Source organism: Monopterus albus, unplaced genomic scaffold, assembly GCF_001952655.1.
Source record: "Monopterus albus unplaced genomic scaffold, M_albus_1.0 scaffold510.1, whole genome shotgun sequence".
NCBI lineage: Eukaryota > Metazoa > Chordata > Actinopteri > Synbranchiformes > Synbranchidae > Monopterus > Monopterus albus.
Window position 1 is genome coordinate 16,965 of NW_018128390.1, and position 20,028 is coordinate 36,992.

Below are 20,028 nucleotides of genomic sequence, written 5' to 3' on the forward strand. Positions count from 1 at the left end.
TCCACGCTACGTTTGACAGGGAAATGTAGTTTTTACTCAAGTGCCTATAACTTAAAGCTACAGAATGTTTGCTATAGAAATTTCACATTCACAACATTTTCTCAGTTAATAAAATCAGAAGTAGTTTTAGTTTAGTTCTTTTGTTGTAAACATAACCTTGCTCATAACAGAACTGCAGTTTTTGCTGTCATGTGTTATCACATATCATTTATTAATATACTGCAGTGATCAGTTAAATCACTCCTTGTAGATGACTCTGGTACCTGTAGCAACACACTCCCACTATTGCAGATGTTGCACAACAGTATTACGTTGCTTCTGACAGACAATTATAACTGATACAGACATGGTCTATTGTCAGGAACATGTAAACAAAGGTTAGTTTGCCATTTGAACAAATGACTTGTGCTTTTTTTTGCCTTGAGGATATCTTCATTTGCCTCTTACCTGAGTATTTCTCTCCACTCTCTGCTTGTATTGTGACATCACATCCCACTCCTCAATCCCATCTGTCCCTTATGACTATCAAACCCCTGTCTCTCTCTGTGGCCACAGAGGTTGTGACCTTCAGTGACTTTTGCCTAAGCCTGTCCATCTTCAGACACCTGCAAGCATTCAGCACTTCCTCCATTACCTCCTCTTTATCCAAGTCCATGGCAATGTTTCCACAGTATGCAAAGTCCAGAACAGCCCTTAAACCCACTGGAGTCAAAGCATGGGCTATTTCTTCCACTCCTAGCCTCGACTTTTGTTTTGAGCCAAAAAAATGCATTGGGAGTTTCACTGGCAGCTGCCACCACCAGTCTGTGGGCTTGGAACAAGTTGCCCTGGATGAGAAAGGTGCAGTCCAGGAGTAGTCCTTCATCCTGTAGGCGATGTAGGCGAGTGAACAGGATGTCAGGGTGTGAGGGAAGGATGTAATGAAAGAGAATTGGGTCTTCAGGGATAGATGAAGGTGTATGGTGAAGGGTGTGATGGGCTTTGGATGTTGGCATATGCTTTAATTCTGTGTTTGACACATTTTTGGTTTTGAAGGAGAGTTTCTGCTGCACTTTTTTCCCCAGCATCATCCATATCTCTTAGACTTCCTTCTCCAACTGCACCTGTTCATGTTCCAATTATTCCTTCTCCTCTTTGTTTTTTTTCATAATTTGTTGCTGCGCCCACCATCACCTGGTCCACCACCTTGTCATAGTGTAGATGGCCAAACATTTTCTGGCAGAGTACGCTGTGCCAAGAAAGGACAAAACGAGAGAAAAATATGAAGAAAACAAGGACAGTGTGAATGCTGCATTCCTGGAAATGTCACACACATAGTCACTGCACTTATTTACTCTCATATCAGACACGCATTGATTACCCTCATGACCCCTGATGTGGTTCTCTAGCCCTACCAAATATAACCTCACCTACAAAATGAAATGTCAACAAATCCCTTATGACTGACACTCTCAATTTCACTGGAGGTCATACTGTCAGCATGTCCAAAGTGTCAGTAGAGAGCCATTGCTCTGTTGCATAATCCTGACTGTATTCCTTTATACTCTGTGGAAATTATTGTATGAACAGCTATACCAAATTTTGACACTAAAAAGACTTGAAAAGCATTTACCATTTCTACAATTTGCCAGCTGAAAGTTATAGGATACACCAGCACCACAAATCCTAATTGGTTTCAGTTTGCACTCATTTACACATAGTATCTCATTTTGGAACAAGACACTTACCTTGTGGTTTCCCTACCAGAGTGTGTGTTGCAAGTTGCTTCAGCCAGTGAGCAATGGCACTGTGAACACATAGGGTGCAGCAGGCAATGGAGCAGTTATAGCAGAGTACTGGCATGATAAAGAATGCACTGCAAGAAGTTTCCACCTCAAAACCCAGTATAGAGGCTTAAAGCACCAGCCTGCCCACCCACCCCCTTTTTTTTCAATACAAATGTAAATTGAAAATGCACAGAATTTGTTTGAATAATAATATGACATTTAAGAGTAGCTGATGTCCATAAAGTGCATGTTAAAATGTTTGTATGAGATTAGAACAGAAAAAGCAATGGAGTACAATAGGGGGCCCTCATAATTTTGTAGAGTTTCTGCACTATTAATGTAGTACACATTATTAGCTCGCGTACAGTCAACAATTCTGAAAAAGATGTAGGCTGACCAGAAACTAATCAGGTCAGCTGCTGTCTCATCTTAAAACATCTGAAACCCTGCATGATGTTAAAAAAAAGCACCAAAAATAAAGTAATAATTTAACAACCATAAGAAAGACAAATAAATGATAAATAATGAGCCAAAATCATTTCAGACTCATCTTCATATGTTACTGTTTTTTCTTTCCTGCATGTTTGTGCCAAATGACCACTAATGGGATTGGCATTTTTGCAGAACATTCAAAAGAGTTCAAAGAGAGAAGAGACAGTGTGTGTTGTGTTTTATGTACGGTACATAGAACAGTTTACATTTTAAAATTCGTTCGGCTATGGCAGATAACCACCCACATCTTCATTTTACTCACATTTACTGTTACTGCTGCCAGAATCATGAAAAGCAATGCTTATATTGTGTTACAAAGATGTATTTTTCTAGAAAGCAGCCACCAGAAACTAGATATATAAACTAAAATGAGGACAATACTGGTAACAGACACTGTAAATAAGGGTTGAAATGTTACTCCTCATCACTCGTTACATTTTGATTATATGAAAAATTGGATGAAATTTAATATTTTTATCATTAATGATGTGTGCACACGTGTGCACATGTCCCTGTGTGTGTCTTTGAGTGGGAGGGGAGGGCAAGGAGGAAGATGGGAGTGGATGTCAACCATCTCACTGAAGGTATAAATCTCACTAGTGGCTGTATGAGATATAAAATTTGTAGATGAGGAGCTCATTCTCTTGGAACAGAAACAACCTGTGTGAGTATCTTTTGGACTTGTTTTTGCTTCATATTATCTTTTAAATATTATTGTAATAATATATGATTAAGCAGTTTAATCTGTCACAATCATTAGAAGGTTTAATCACACTTAAAGTGTATATACTGTATAAATGTTAGGTAATTGCTTTATTAGTTTATTAGTAATTATCAAAAGTAACAGCAAAAGCATTATTCACTTTCCTGTTGCCACATCAACAAGACTCATCAGTTGATGCTCAGAAAATGATTTAGAGTCCAAAATACCAGCTTTTAGTTTGTAAGAGGTTTTTACAGTATTGTGACCAAAATATCAGGTCAAGTGTGTTTTCAGGGATTTGTCAAGTTAATACACTGTGGCCTTGCTGTAAAGAAATATGTTTACAGGAAACTGTGATATAATTAAACCCTAAAAACTCACCACACAAACTACTAAAACACAACCTTTTATCAGTAACGTCCGCATCAGTAATTAATCAAATGATTTCCAAAAGTAGGAACCAGTATCAGTAAGTCCTGCCGCACAAATTCTGCTCATGTCTTTAAAATGACTTTGTTCAATACTTTAACAATGGATTAAAATGCAAGATGTTTCGCTTGGAGTGACAATTAGCTCTATGGCATTTTTTATTTTTGCTTCTTTCAGCTCATTTTTAATTTTTGAACTTGTGTACTCACTCCCAGGCTAACAAAGTTAGTGACAAGCTGGTGAACAAAGGGAAGTGTTTAGCTGCTAAAGATTCAGAACTTTCTCATGAATTTATGACACTAAAAAACAAGTCTTAGCTCTTCTAATTCTTTTTCTCCACTTGTTACACAGGAATCAGTAAGACGTACCAATGGGGCAGTTCAAATCCAAACATGACGGGTTGGTCCCAGGTTTTGCCCCTCGTGTTCGCACCTCAACCAGTGAAGAAGAACCTCCAAGGTACTCATCACAGCATTTTGACATCAGCACCCAGCAGCAAGGTGGTAACCTCCAGATCCCTTCGATTGTTGTGTCAGAGATGGATTTAAGGTTTGTGTTGTTATCACCTTTTATCCAAGTTCACTTTCTACATCAGATTTTACTTTTCCAAAGTGTACTTTTCCAAAAACTGTATCCTTAACCTAAAATTTTATTCTGTTTCCAAACACCATTTTGCTTTGGCTACCTGTTTGACAGTGCATCAGAGGACCATGACTCGAGGATCGAGCTGCGGAGATCTTCCTTGTATAGCACATTAGACCAGGTGCCACAGCTGGAGCATTATGCTAGTACCCTGCCACGGCAGCAAGCAAGGAGCCGACCTTCACTGGGAACTCTTCGCAGGGTATCTCAGGTAAGTTCTTACTCTGTAGAATCACATCTGAAGGAACCTTATTTACCTTAACATACCCTTGTCTATTGAACTATGAATAAATATAGTATAGTAATACATCATTAATATAGTCTGGACCTTATATTTTAGGTGCTTCATTGCTTTGTAGAGAGTGTACATTGTATCATTTGCAAGCAAGCATTAAGTTTAGAATACTATAAAAATGTAGTTTTTCTGTTTAAATTCTGTTATTCTCAGGAAGTGGAGGCAGGGATGGAGATGCCTAACATTGCCTCAGACTCAGGAGTTAGCGGTCTGCCAGTGACTGACAGTGGGAATGTAGAGTCAGAAGTTCTGAAGGAGAAAGCTCCTGTAAGATTTGGCTGGGTGGTTGGTGTCCAGGTGAGGGGAGTTTGTTTATTTGTACAGACTGTAGAAAATGGTCAAAAGTCATATACACTGTGTATCATATACACTGTTTTATTGCCCAGCAAATGAAATGGTGTTACAAACATCCCAGTAAACATTCACAGAGCTGTTTTTAATTATCTTTGTTCACAGATGCGTTGCATGCTGAATATCTGGGGAGTCATCCTGTTTCTCCGCTTGTCGTGGATCACTTCTCAGGCAGGCATCTGTGAGTTAACAGTCATTCCTCCATTCAGTCCCTTTGTCTTCTTTTTTTGTTGTTGTAAAACACCCTTGCTCTACTCTTGCCTTTTCATTTATGGCTTTTTATTGATTTACTCAAATAACTTGTATAACCAATATTTTCAAATATAAAATTGTGTAGAATAAAATAAATATAATACAATATGGATAAATAGCTCAGAGAATAAACAGACTAATTCACAATAGAACAAGCAGCATTTGCCTTCTATCAAAGTCATACTGGACAAAGTAATTTGTGGATGTAATAAAGAGATGTATACTAAGCAAGGAGTTCTGCAGTACTATGGCCATACAGTAAGTATTCAGAAGTGTCATAATAGTGATTAATACCATATATATTCTAATTTCAGTGTTGACCTGCCTTATTGTCCTGATGTCTGTGACGGTGACCATATCAACTGCTCTCTCTATCTCTGCCACTGCCACCAATGGAAGAATAAAATCAGGTCAGTTGTTTCTTGTGTCTGCAGAAATCAGAATTCAAGCTACAGTAATGTTAGAATATTGCACATGGTGTCATTCTAATTGTTTATTGTATTCATTTTGTGTAAATAATTGTGATGTATTAGAAAAGATAACAGTCTTGTTTGTGTGACTCTCCTGTGGTATGAAATCATGTTCAGGTGGTACATATTTCATGATCTCCCGCTCTCTGGGTCCTGAGGTTGGCGCACCAATTGGGCTGATCTTTTCCTTTGCCAACGCTCTAGCTTGTGCGCTTAACACTGTGGGCTTTGCAGAGGTGGTTCGTGATCTAATGCAGGTACTTAATTTTCTTCATCACAGTGTTCTTAACACAATAAAAATAAAGGTTTTACAAAACATAAAAATATAGATACTTATTGAACTCAGGAATCCTTGATAGCACATATTTATTTTGTTTATATTTTAGATCTCTACTGAGCTTTTCATTACACAGAAACATTTTATGTCATGAATTTTGGCTTTAACTTACTGTAGAGGTAGTTCTTCCTCTGTGAACTGTTGATTTGATTAATGTAGGATGACTTCGGTTCCGTCATTATCGATCCCGTTAACACAGTACGTATTGTGGGCGTGATCACGGTGACTGTTCTTCTTCTCATTTCACTGGCTGGCATGGAGTGGGAGTCCAAGGTGAGGCATCCTGAGCACATCTCATTTTGCTTACCAACAGATCTCTTTAGATCTTACTTGCTATTACTCTTTATCATATGTTTCTTCCCATTTCTTTCCTTTCTTCTCTTCATTTGTGCCTCTTTCTCAGGCCCAGATCTTGTTCTTTGTGGCACTCTTGGTCTCATTTGCTGGCTATTTGGTGGGCACCTTCATCCCTCAGACGACAGCAAAACAAGCCCAGGGCATCTTTGGATACCGCAGTGAGTTTAGACTTAGACTCAGGACCAACCTGTGCATTTATAGAGCATCTGTGTCAATAACAGTGTTTGACACTAAAATGCAAAACTTAACTGGATTCAGTTAGTCTAGAATCTGCAGGTTGTATCCAGACATTATCAGATAACAGTAGACTTTTTGTTGCCCATCACCAGGTGACATCTTTGTATCGAACCTGACACCAGACTGGAGAGGCGCTGATGGCGACTTCTTCAGGATGTTTTCCATTTTCTTCCCTGCCACCACCGGCATCCTCTCTGGAGTCAACATCTGTGGAGACCTCAAAGTATGACAAGAAAGATACTGTAGATACCTCTTTAAGTGTAACCACTAAGCAGAACTACATAATGTTGATTTGCTTATTATTTCTTTTTTCCAGGACCCTGCTACTTCTATCCCCAAAGGCACCCTCCACGCCATTTTCTGGACTACAATCAGCTATTTAGTTATTCCGTTAACTGTTGGTAATTTACTGACTTAATGCTTTTATTTAGTTTAGCCTTTGTTTACATTTGATTAGTTTCTTTGAACTTGTAGAGATTATTTAAGGTATGGTACGTAGTTTGGGACAAGAGACAGAAGACATGGCAAATGAGGATTTATCACTCATAGGGCAGCGTCATCAGTGTATTACATAAGCAGGAAAGTGTTGGTGGGCCTGAAATGGTAGGAAGAGGAACCCTTTAAACCTACACAACACCCTTTAAACCTTTGCTGAAGGCTTGAACACAAACACCTGTTCAGTTATTATAGCTGCTTATTTTACAGCTGCAATTACTATAGTTTTTATTCCTCATAAACACTCCCTGGTCACTTTATTAGGCACACCTGTAATCAGTAATTTAATGAGCAGTTGCAGTCCAAAAGTGTCCATTCTGAAATATCATTGCATTTTCCTCCAGGGGCATGTGTGATACGGGATGCTTCTGGAAATGTCAATGACACTCTGACTGCAAACAGCACTGGGACCTGTGTGGGGATGGGATGTAACCTAGGCTGGAATTTCACAGAGTGCACCCTGTCACAGTCATGTCAGTATGGTCTGGCCAACAATTTAAAGGTATTGTTCAGTCAAGTAGCAAAAGGCCTTATACCTGTTAATATAATGTCATTTTAAATATAATAATACATATTAAATATTGCCTCTTAATATAAATATGATTGTAATAAATATCCATCCATCCATCCATCCATTTTCTTCCGCTTATCCGGGACCGGGTCGTGCGCTCGGCTTCCTAGTGTCTGCTCCTAAAATCTTTCAGGTGAGAAACCACAGGAAAAACCCAGTGTTCAATAGATCCAACTGTCAAAATTTGACTTTAACAAATGAACCCACTTCTGTAGTAGTAAAACAATAAAACAAACTTACAGAAGTGTGATGTTTTTGACTGCTCTGCCCAGAGTCCCTTTTTCAGACACTAAACTTGAACAGCATGTTTTACATAGTCTTGAGCTACTAGTATGCTGTTTTCATCTACAAATAAAGTGTGTATATATTTTTTTCTAACTTTTGATTGCAGAAAAGTGCTTTACCCTTTATCACAGCCATTTCTGTATTTGATAAGTTGCTTGTGGTGTCATCATTACTGGTGGATAAAGTTGCATGGTGAGCAAGCACTGTGCTTTAGTAGAATACAACAGTTTGCATTAGATCCCAAGTCCTGGGAGTAGATACTGGGGAATGTGAAGCACTCATAGCTACAGCATATTTCCCTTGATATGAACCTAACTTTCACCCTAACCAGCCTTTATCCCAACCTCCACATGATTTTATTTCATATTAACTTTTTTTTATCACCCTTGTCATGACCCTACTCGGGCGACCTCGTTAACACCCACACCACATTAAGAACCATGGCTATAGAGTGACGTAGGAAATGGTACATGTTCTGTCTATAAAGATGCTGTTCATTTTCTACCATTAAAAAAATTCTGATTCACTTGCTGGGTTTCACCTTTTTTTGTTTAATAAATGTAAATTTTATACCTTGTTGGCCAGTGTCTGTGCCGAGACAACATATACCCATACATTGGATTTTTTGGAAAGGGTTATGGGAAAAATGATGAGCCACTTCGTGCGTATATCCTCTGCTATGTGATTGCTGTGGCCTTTATTCTCATTGGTGAGTGCCATCTAATATTTTTGCCATTTTTCATTGGAATTATTAATTGACACATTTGTTTTAAATGATAATCACTTCATAAAGTTGTTTTGTTGTTGCATAAAACATAATGTCGATTTTTCATCGCTGTACCATCACAGCTGAGCTGAACACCATCGCAGCCTTGATCTCCAACTTCTTCCTGTGTGCCTATGGCCTCATCAACTTCAGCTGCTTTCATGCCTCAATCACCAACTCACCAGGTGAGTTGGTGATTCACACACCTCACTGTGCAGTACACATCACCACACAAGAACTTGTCCACACTAAATGACAGTGTTGGTTCTTTAAAAATGAAGACGACCATGGTCTTTCTCAAGGTTGTCAGTTGTCACTGCTTTACAAAATGACTCTAACTTCAGCTGTTCAGCCACAGCTAAAGTTTAGGGCAGGGCTTCTCAAAGCCCAGACTCCGGTCAGGATACCACACAGCAAGTCAATCCAGACCTAGCTCACACCTTGGATTAGGAATGCAGTAATACAGTGCATTGAATTGTATGTTTTCTGCTTTGAAGAAAATGTTTTATACTTATCAGTAAATTGTTAGTTTTGTAGACTATAGTCTATTTGGTGATCGTTACAGCGATCCTGGCCCGAAAATAAGGTTAAACATAATCGTTTCCCTGTTTGACATTGTTGTCATGGCAACTTTCACAGTCTGCATTTATATGACGTTTAACGTCAACAAGTGACAGAGCTCAAGGGTCAGCTAACAGGTGACCGAGTTAGCTAATGGCTAAAGCTGTTCACAGCTGTCAGTGTACATCATGTTGCCAATGCAGTGAGCATGTCACTGAGTTACAATAATTAGAGGTGCCTATATTTTTGTCCTCCCTGTTTACATACATAAAAGGGTCAGAATATTAGGAATACCGCTGACTGGAACGAAGTCCAGCACAACACCACCTTTAACTAGGACCCCAATAATAAACATATAATTGAATTTCACCAAAAACTGAAACACTGAGCTTCATAAACACATATTAGAGATTCTGTGTTGCACCACCTGAAAGTCTTCACTGTCATCACTGTAGGTTGGAGGCCTTCATTTCACTACTACAGTAAATGGTCGGCTTTGTATGGAGCAGTGATCTCTGCACTTCTGATGTTCTTGTTTACCTGGTGGGCTGCGCTTGTCACTTTCGGCATCATCTTCTTCCTGTTAGGTTATCTCCACTACACCAAGCCAAGTGGGTCAGAGAACATATTTTCAAGTCGAAATGTGTTCTGTACAATAGATAAAATAATTGGAATAAATAACAAATTTATTCCACTCTGTTGTATTTGACTCCCAGTTCTTTCAACTACTGTACAGCTCACTTATTTTTCTTGACATCTGCAGAGATAAACTGGGGTTCATCGGTCCAGGCAGGTACCTACAACATGGCTTTGTCGTCCTCTGTCTCTCTTTCTGGAGTGGAGGATCATGTCAAGAATTTTAGGTGAGTGATCATAAAATAAATTATAACTATAACTCAGTTATCAAATCACTTCAGCTGATTATTATATGAAATGTGTCATTCTTGTGAGTCCCAGTATCACTTCAACACTGGCTGCAGCACTGGTGTTTAACACCAAGACAATATACTGTATAAGATGTTTAATAGTATGCTGAATCCATTTTAACTCTAATTGAGCACTAATTTATTGGAACAGTATTGCATTCACTTTAAATCTTGTGGAGTTGGATATCAGTGGTGATAGTGTTGATTTAAACTTTGTCTGTTGGTCCTCATCTCTGTCCTCTGGTGTGTTCTTCCAGGCCACAGTGTCTTGTCCTGACTGGGCCCCCAAACCAGCGACCTGCTCTGGTAGACTTTGTTGGATCCTTCACGGAGCACATAAGCCTCATGATCTGTGGAGACATCATCATGGTCGGTCCTTCAGCCTCACCAGTCTTGTTCCTTACAGCAGCTGTTCATCACTTTCACTAGTCTTGTTGAATGTCTTTCACCTCCATTTGTGTCTGTCCTGATGTTGCCTTGTTGTGTAAAGATAATATTGAATTCCTGCCTCCTCTAGGAGCAGGAGAGGCAGACTCGACCACACGACGCCACAGACAGCATGGTGAAGTGGATGAAAAAGAGGAAGGTGTGCTCGTTTTATACTCCTTTCACTGCAGAGAGCCTCAGAGTTGGAGCTCGACACTTGTTACAGGTACAGCTACAGCTATTTGAGAAGCTGGATGTGTTTATCTGTGGGAAGTTTTACTACTTTAAATGTACAAAACACATTTAATAGGAATTTAGCTTGATTGCAGGTTTAACAAAGTTGTCACATGCTTGTAATTTTCAGAGATGGTAATTAGTTTGCTTCAGTGCCCACAGGTGGCTGTACTGTAACATTGCTGTTACAAATTATTTGTTTTTACCTCCACTTTCATTCATTTCTCACAACATCTATTACTTTCTAATTATTTCTTTTAAAGAACATTGAATCATATTGTTTTTCTCACTGTAAGACCTGAGCCTGCCCATGTAGTACATGTACTTCCAGTATGTTTTTGACCCTAAAACACTCTGTTCTCATTCACCATTTCTTAAGGCCTCTGGTCTCGGCAAACTGAAGCCCAACACTCTGGTCCTGGGCTTCAAGTCAAACTGGAGGGAGACTGCTCCTGAAAGCACAGTAGATTATATTAACACTATATAGTAAGTTGGTCCTTATTAATGGTGCATTGTAAAGAGAACAGATTTGCAGGGCCTTCAGGTGGATTTTTAACATGTTTTTATGGTCTTGCTGGAAATAAAAGATTGTATATATAGTAAGGTTACTGAATCACAATTTTGCACAGACCTTTAAAAAACATGTTAACTTATCCCTTGTCTACTGCTGTTCTATGACCTAGTGATACCTTTGACCACAACTACAGTCTATGTATCCTGAGGATGATGGACGGCCTCGATATCTACAGCCACTATGAATTTGAAGGTTAGAAATCTACATTTCCACAATGTCTTTGAATGTTCTCCATGTGATTTTTATTTACAATATGACACCTTTTGTGCACCATTGAAAGATAAAATATCTTTGTTCCAGTGAACCACGGGTTTGAGTCTGATGAATATGCAGAAAATGACCACAAGGAACATAGTGAGATGAAATCAGGTGAGCACTTAACTGTACAGGTTTACATGTTGTTGGGACACCGCATTGACTTGCGCTCATTTCTGTAGAATTTGCTGCTGCTGGGAACAATGTGACATTTTCCTCTGAGCCTTGCATAAGCAAATATAATCCTAGTCTATAGTTGAACCATTAACAACAAAGCCAACCCACCGTTAGGTCAGTGAATACAAACTCAGACTTTGCAGGAAAAAACATTTATTGTAAAAACAGGTTTGTAGTGATGGCATTAGCCTGCAGTTTACTCCACATGATTTTGTTTCATTTAAACTTAAATTTATTACCCTTCCCCTAATTCTCTGAGGAGCCCCACTGCAACACTGTCACCCATAAAGAACCACAGTTAGAATGAATAAAATTATTGGCCCCACTCTTCACTGCTGCTCCTCTTGTTGTCACAGTTGAGGACATCTCAGACAAAGACGACAGCGATCAGACCAGGACAGTGTTTCAGAGTGACCAGGGGAAGAAAACCATTGACATCTATTGGATCGCTGATGATGGAGGTGAGCACAGAGAGGGGTTTGATCAAAACAAGCACAATACATCGGTTTTCCACCCATCATCTAAAGCACTTATCCTGTAGGGTTGTGGAGGTACACCGCTTATGTCAGCTTATTATGATGTGTGCATCAAATGCATGATGAAGAATGGGGATGATAATCTATATAGCAACCTCAGTAAAAAAAAAAATAAGAAAGAACTTCAAGATATTAGGATGATCAACGTTAACCCTCAGTGGTGTCCTCTTTGGTTTTTGGATAAAGGGCAGTCTTCATCTCTTCCCTCCTGACAGCCACAAATCTAAGTTGTCTTTTTTTTTTCTTAAGTGCGGTCTTTGTTGTCATCTTACCTTTAAAGGTCTGACTCTGCTGGTACCTTACCTGCTCACCAGGAGGAAACGCTGGAACAGCTGTAAGGTCAGGGTCTTCATCGTGGGAGATGAACAGAACATGGACGAACGCCTCAAAGAGTAGGTTGTCTCTGGTTAACCTTCTGGGATAACTGTTAGTATTTGTATTTTTAATAATTGTATTTTCAAACACTGGAGAATCCACCAAACTTGAATTACCTGAATTATGAGCAAACGTTGTTGAGCAAGACAGCTTCCCGTCCTGGTGCACACCGAAAACCTTTAAAGATAACAGTTTTGGTCATGTCTCTGTACATTTTTGTCCCTGTAAAGTTTTCTTGAGCTGCAAAAATAATTTACTTCAAAAATCCAAATACAGTACAGAGAAGTAATCTTAGAAAATCATTTATTCTAAATTCCATATATTCGGTCATGCAGGGTGTTTGAATTGAAAAGACTTAATCTTGAGGATTTAGTGTAATACAAAGAAATATCAGATTTCCCCCTCCAGTCCTGTTGCATGATGTGCATAATGATCTGTGGAAAGAAATGTAAACATTTTGACTGTTGTTTCTTTTAGGATGATCGCACTGCTGAAGAGATTCCGTCTGGATTTTAATGACGTTATTGTCATGACTGACAGTGAGAAGCGTCCACACTCGAAGAAGTATGCTGCCAAAACTCTTGCATTCGCCTTCAGTGTTAGAACATACACTGAAAACTGAATAGTTGTAGTGATAGTGGAAGAAATCAGCCTAATAATGATTACAAATGACGCATTTTAAAATCTACTGTGTGCAATACACCATGTGTTATGAATGTTAGGATGACTTCAAAGAATACAGATCTAGATCTCCGTAGTTTTTGTAGATTTTAGCTCATTGACCTCTGTCCTGTTGTTCTTGTTCCTGCTCAGCCTGAGTAGGTTTGTGGACAACGTTGCTCCCTTCAGGCTAAATGATGAACAGCAGGATGGTATCTCAGTGGAGGAGCTTAGACAAAGTGTCCCGTGGAAAATATCTGACAAGCAGTTTGAGGCCTTCAGACTTAAGGTATTTAGGGTGTACACTTGTTGTGGCTAACCCAAGATGCTGTCCCTTATAATGTCATCTGCTGTGTCAAATGCCTCCATACATGAGATCTTTCAGTTGCTTGTCCCTATATGACAGATTGTTGCATATTTTTTCTCCTTTCATAGTCTGAGAGAAAAGTGAGACTGAATGAAATCATTCGGAGGAATTCACAACAAGCTGCTCTCGTGCTTGTGTGAGTACACAGTTTGTATTATTAGTTAAGTTTTGGACATGAAGGATTAAGAAGAATATGACATCAAGACTTACCAGACGTACAATACTGCACAATTTAACTTAGAAGAAGAAAGTACTCATTTCTGATATATAGTGTGAAGTGTCTACTGCTTCAGAGTGATGGAGGGGTCTCACAGGGTGGGATATTTTTTAGAGGTTCAAGTTAAACATTGCCCTGGAAACAACACAAGCCCAGTGTGACACCACAAGAATGTTTCCACTCTAGTACATGGCACCGCAGACATAACCACAACAAGGCCTACATATGTCACCACTTTCAGAGTCTCACAGTAGGAGCTGCTGCACATTGCTGTTCTCTTCCAAATGAGACAAATCACCACTAACATAGATCTCGTCAGACGTTTCCATAAACACAGCATGTCTATGGCTGCTCATAATTAGTCGCTCAGATCAGCATTTTAAAACAGCATTCTGAAAAGCTAACTGGTCATAAAGCTGGCAGCTGCACTAAAAGCTCAGTGGCAGCTGGAGGTGCATGTGAGACTACCTCAACTACATGCCACTGTAAATAGACTTCCATGTACCTGATGTGTGCCTTAGTGCTGTTCACTACCAGCAGATGGTGCCAAAGAAAAAAGTCTTAAATCCTACAAATAGTGGTTGTAAGGAAAGTGGCCAACAATACTAAAAACTGTAAAGCAAACTGTAGGTTATCATCTGTGAACAGTTATATTAAGAAAATTATATTTTATTTCAATAGCTTGTTTAAAAGTAGAAATCACTTGCACCATGTTTTTTTAAAACATATACAGATTAAAAGAAAAAAAAAAGAGCACACTTTTTTAAGACCGTTGGCTTGAGGGTGTAGTAGTAAATTGTTTTCCCCCCATCTGAGCGCACTGGTTGTAAATCCACTCCCTGCCAATACCTGTCATCAGCAAATTGCTACTGTACCCAAAAAAAGAGAAAAGACATCGGATATGAAATGTTGTAAATAAAATACAGATAGATTAAAACAAGCACATTTGGTGTTCTAAAACTTTAACATAAATACAGAGAAAAGAGACTGAAAAGAGGATCACACACTGACACAAGTAAAAAATTACCCTACTCTCTACACGCAATGATTCCTTCCCAAGCAGCCTGTCCAGGAGGGGATGTGGGACAGCCTTGAACTTCTCTCCAGCTGAGATCTGCTGGAAGTGGGCTAGGGCATGTTCCTCTGCAGCCTGCCCCACCTGGACCAGTCCATAGATCTCAGCCAGGACCAGCACATCCAGACAGATGCTTTCATCCATCTTGTCCTGCAGGAAGTTGATGCACAGCCAGGGCAACCCCTGCAGCTGGAGCTGAAGTCTGGGCTGATCCATATAGATGAAGCCAGCTATGGATTCAATTACCCGGAAAGGCATGTTTTGCAGGCACACAACATCCTCACTGGACTAGCGTAATCCTCCACAGAGCAGTGCCTGGAAATAGTCCCCACTTGCTGCTAACAGCAAATGGTGTGCTTAGAGGGGCAGAGGGTGGTAAAGGAAGGGTAAAGCCACAGAGAGAGAGGGGATAAAACGAGAGAGATAAAGATCTGACAATAATAAAGAAAGGCTTCCTCATCAGAGCTACTAAATAGAATAATAGAAACAACACAATACAAACTAATGCCACTCAATGACAAAAATGCCTATCATTTTATAACAAATACATCATACTAGTGTATACATATAAACATTTGTCCATTACAATGTCTTACATTTGTGTTTGTCAAGCTCTTTTAGCACTGAAATTGTTGGGTAATTCGTATGTAATGGAGAAACAATAGTAGGCAGGTTTTCAACAAAACACAAAACATCCGTTGTAGACTGAGTAAACATGTGAGTCACTGCTGAACACAGTTTTTGCAACCATTGTAATGGCTTTCTCCTCTTAGTTGCATAACCAACAGCTGATAAAGAAACATGTTGATGATAGGAAAGGGCCTCTGAGAAATGTATATCGTTAACTTAGACGGAAGTACAAATATTTTTGTTATGCTACGTTAAACAGTATATCCACGCTACATTTCACAGAGAAATGTAGTTTTACTCAACTACCTATAACTTAAAGCTACAGAATGTTTGCTATAAAAATTTCACATTCACAACATTTTCTCAGTTAATAAAATCAGAAGTAGTTTTAGTTTAGTTCTTTTGTTGTAAACATAACCTTGCTCATAACAGAACTGCAGTTTTTGCTGTCATGTGTTATCACATATCATTTATTAATATACTGCAGTGATCAGTTAAATCACTCCTTGTAGATGACTCTGGTACCTGTAGCAACACACTCCCACTATTGCAGATGTTGCACAACAGTATTACGTTGCTTCTGACAGACAATTATAACTGATACAGACATGGTCTATTGTCAGGAACATGTAAACAAAGGTTAGTTTGCCATTTGAACAAATGACTTGTGCTTTTTTTTGCCTTGAGGATATCTTCATTTGCCTCTTACCTGAGTATCTCTGCTTGTATTGTGACATCACATCCCACTCCTCGCTCCCACATGTCCCCTGTCTCTCTCTGTGGCCACAGAGGTTGTGACCCTTTGATGTACACCTTTGCCTAAGCCTGTCCATCTTTAGACACCAGCAAGCATTAAGCACTTCCTCCATTACCTCCTCTTTATCTAAGCCCATGGCAATGTTTCCACAGTATGCAAAGTGTAGAACAGCCCAACAAATGCACCAGGAGTTTCACTGGCAGCTGCCAGCACCAATTTGTGAGCTTTCAACAAGTTGCCCTGGACAGGAAAGGTGCAGTCCAGGAGTAGTCCTTCATCCTGGCAGCGATGTCGTGGTTATTCTCTATTCTGGTTGTCTTGTAACAAACTGAGAGCTTCTATACAGGAGTCAATTTCATGTACTTTATGTTCAGACATCTGTGGTAGTTAAGATGAATTTGATTTTGGTTTAGTTCTGGTTTTATCAGAGTTTAATCAGAGGTTTAGTTTTTCCTTGGTCTAATTAAGTTGAAAAAAGTATTTAGCTTAAACCAATTTGGTTTTAATAGGAACTGCAGTTGTATCTGAAAGAGTTTGTTTCAAATTATTTTTCTGTTTAGTAGAGGTTTTGCTTTTTATCTGGAAGATTTTCTCTTTCAGGAGGAAATTTACTTTCCTAGCCTTGTCCTGAAGTCTTTCCAGTTCTTGTACCACGCTAATTTTGAGAGACGAGGCAGTCCAAGTAACTTCAAAACAGTGCTGATTTATTCAATGAACACAGGTAAAATTAACATTACACACTCAGGTATCTTGCACCCCCAACATGCACGCAGGCAGCTGGAAGATGAAAGACCCTGAACCAAACCAGTCCTATACATTTATCTCTTTGGTTGGGCTAGCCCCATTCTACACAGGAACGCCAAACCGTGATGTCTCTGGTGCCAGCTTTGCAGCTGGTCATAGCAGTAGTCAAAACATGAAGAAAATCAATGTGTGTGTGTCTGTTGATTAAGTGGTGTGTAGCTAAAAACATTCTAACACGACATCTAGTGACATGTCATGACATTAAACATAAGAACATATTATGGCTAAGGCTACAGTTATACACATAATAATATTAAACATCCTGTCCGCTGACAGTCATCAACTTTCTATCTAGTTATCCCTGACCATGTGCACTCTGTAAAAAACTCATGACAATGACTAAGCATTTAAACAGTCTAACTAGACATCCTGTCTCCACTAAACATTTCTAATACATAAAGTATCTAACCAGTATCTATCTGACTAAAAATACCTAACCGTCCTTAAGGGCTTTATACAGTATATTAGGAGAAGGATTTTAAATTCTAATCTATATTTTACAGGGAGCCAGTGGGGAGAAGTTGTTCCGTTTGTGCTGCTCAAATATGTCCAGGTGTCCATTTTCTGGAAAAGAATTACTCCAGCTGACAATGTATTGATAAACTGATCACTACAGTTCCACTTCTTGCAAGTGGCACCTCCAAATCTTGTGAAGTGAGGGGGAGATGCACACCAGCCTTTTCCCAGCATATTTCAAAAGTTCTGGTGGCAATATTGCACAAGTAAAAGAAGGCAGTTCTAGAGACCTGTCACATACACAGTCACTGCACTTATTTACTCTGATATCAGACACTCATTAATTACCCTCATGATCCCTGACATGGTGTTCTAGCCGTTATAAATATAACCTCGCCTACAAAATGAAATATCAACAAATGTGTTATGACTGACACACCCAAGTTCACCCGAGGTCATACTGTCAGCATGTCCAAAGTGTCAGAGAGTCTTTGCACTGTTGCATAATCCTGACTGTATTCCCTTGTATTCTCCGGAAGTGAATTTATGAACAGCTATACCACATTTTGACTCTAAAAAAAGACTTAAAAAGCTTTCACCATTTCTACAATGTGCCAGCTGAAAGTCATAGGATACACCAGCACCACAAATCTTAATTGGTTTCAGTTTGCAGTATAAGGATTCTTCACTGATTTACACATGGTTAGTATCTCATTTTGGAACAAGACACTTACCTTGTGGTTTCCCTACCAGAGTGTGTGTGTTACAAGTTGCTTCGGCCAGTGAACAATGGTACTGTGAACATGTAGAGTGCAGCAGGCAATGGAGTAATTTTAATTATAGCAGGGTACTGGCATGATGAAGAATGCACTGCAAGAAGTTTCTGTCTCAAAAAAGTCACCCAGTATAAATACTTAAAGCACCAGCCTGCCCACCCACTAAATATTTTCAATATAACTAAATTGAAAATGCACAGATGACATTTTATTAAAGCATCATGATCAACATCACCTGGATTTCAACATTTTATTTTCAAGAAAATCTAACTACAGGAATTCCACCCTCAACCTTCAGATTCTTTATAAGTATTTACAAAATTTACTACTTTAATTTCTGAATTACACTATTTGGCTACATATTTGCAAACATTTTTGGCATAAATAACAGCTATAAGTTGGTAAGACTTAGAAACTAATTATTAGTGATTCAAGAAAAAAAATCAATTTGTGCTAACAAATCAAACTATTAATAGTTTTTTAAAATACATTTTAACATTGTTTCATATTCTTTACCATCTTTGGAAAGCTGTTTGAATGATTAAATTTATATTTCAGAGTAACTGATGTCCTTAAAGTACATGTAAAACGTTGGTATGAGATTAGAACAGATAAAACAACAGAGTAGAATAGGGGGCCCTCATAACATTACATAATACTAGCTCGCGTACAGTCAACAATTCCGAAAAAGACGTAGGCTGACCAAAAACTGAGATCAGCTGATGTCTCATCTTAAAACATCGGAAACCTTATTTGACGTACAATAAAGCATTACCAAAATAAAGTAATATTATGTAATAATGACAACAATAATAATGACAATTAAATGATAAATAATGAATAACAAGGCATAAACATTTCAGACACATCTTCATATGTTATTGTTTTGTCTTTTTTCCCTCCATGTTTGTGCCAAATGACCACTAATGGGATTGGCATTTTTGCAGAACATTCAAAAGAGTTCAACGAGAGAAGAGACATTGTGTGTTCTACTTTGTGTACGGTACATACAACAGTTTACATTTTAAAATTCATTCGGCTATGGCAGATAACCACCCACATCTTTATTTTACAAGTTTACTAGAAACTAGATATGTAAACTGAAATTATAAGAGTTTAACATAGGGAAAACATTGGTAACAGGCAATGTAAATAATAGTTGAAATGTTATTCCATATCATTTGTTGCATTTTGATTAAACAAAAAATTTGGCATTTCATTATCATGAATGATGTGTGGGCACATGTATGCACGTCCCTTTGTATATATTTGAGTGGGAGGGAGGGCAAAGAAGAAGATGGGAGTGGATGTGAACCATCTCAATGAAGGTATAAATTTCACTAGTGGCTGTATGAGGTGTAAAATCTGTAGATGAAGAGCTCATTTTCCTGGAACAGAAACAGCCTGTGTGAGTACCTTTTGGACTTGTTGTTGCTTCATATCATCTTTTAAATATTACTGTAATAATACATCATTAAAGAGTCCATGGCTTGTTCATTTCCAGCCATTTAATGTTTAATCTTGGGTACCTCTAGATTAGCTTTTGATTTTTTTTATTTTTGATTTGATTTATTCTTTCAAGCATGTAAAGACAGTTGATATGTCAACACACATAATTTTACACATATCCAACAAATGCTAATCCAATATCAATTTGCTTATACCTAGTACATGCTTGAATGGAGTAGGAAGAAGTCAGACTTATCCAGTCCTACCCCATGACATCATCTTACATCATTGGTTTGCAAGCAGTATCTCTACAAAATAATTCTCT

The 20,028-nt window shown here is 38.6% G+C and overlaps 1 protein-coding gene across 1 annotated transcript in view; it reads left to right on the top strand.

Annotated features, from left to right (window-relative positions):
• Window positions 1–3,860: 3,860 nt before the first annotated feature.
• Window positions 3,861–20,028, top strand: part of LOC109952881 (solute carrier family 12 member 3-like) — a 35,407-nt gene continuing 19,239 nt past the window's right edge. The window contains exons 1-26 of the mRNA XM_020588190.1: window positions 3,861–3,939; window positions 4,087–4,243; window positions 4,481–4,624; window positions 4,784–4,859; window positions 5,245–5,340; window positions 5,518–5,657; window positions 5,897–6,010; window positions 6,141–6,252; window positions 6,424–6,554; window positions 6,648–6,732; window positions 7,171–7,356; window positions 7,466–7,530; window positions 8,268–8,391; window positions 8,532–8,633; window positions 9,465–9,620; window positions 9,773–9,872; window positions 10,193–10,304; window positions 10,453–10,587; window positions 10,975–11,081; window positions 11,279–11,361; window positions 11,470–11,538; window positions 11,973–12,062; window positions 12,418–12,529; window positions 12,990–13,076; window positions 13,326–13,461; window positions 13,608–13,675. Of these exons, the coding sequence (XP_020443846.1) occupies window positions 3,929–3,939; window positions 4,087–4,243; window positions 4,481–4,624; window positions 4,784–4,859; window positions 5,245–5,340; window positions 5,518–5,657; window positions 5,897–6,010; window positions 6,141–6,252; window positions 6,424–6,554; window positions 6,648–6,732; window positions 7,171–7,356; window positions 7,466–7,530; window positions 8,268–8,391; window positions 8,532–8,633; window positions 9,465–9,620; window positions 9,773–9,872; window positions 10,193–10,304; window positions 10,453–10,587; window positions 10,975–11,081; window positions 11,279–11,361; window positions 11,470–11,538; window positions 11,973–12,062; window positions 12,418–12,529; window positions 12,990–13,076; window positions 13,326–13,461; window positions 13,608–13,675 (2,798 nt within the window). The 5' untranslated portion in view covers window positions 3,861–3,928. The remainder of the gene's footprint in view (window positions 3,940–4,086; window positions 4,244–4,480; window positions 4,625–4,783; window positions 4,860–5,244; window positions 5,341–5,517; window positions 5,658–5,896; window positions 6,011–6,140; window positions 6,253–6,423; window positions 6,555–6,647; window positions 6,733–7,170; window positions 7,357–7,465; window positions 7,531–8,267; window positions 8,392–8,531; window positions 8,634–9,464; window positions 9,621–9,772; window positions 9,873–10,192; window positions 10,305–10,452; window positions 10,588–10,974; window positions 11,082–11,278; window positions 11,362–11,469; window positions 11,539–11,972; window positions 12,063–12,417; window positions 12,530–12,989; window positions 13,077–13,325; window positions 13,462–13,607; window positions 13,676–20,028) is intronic.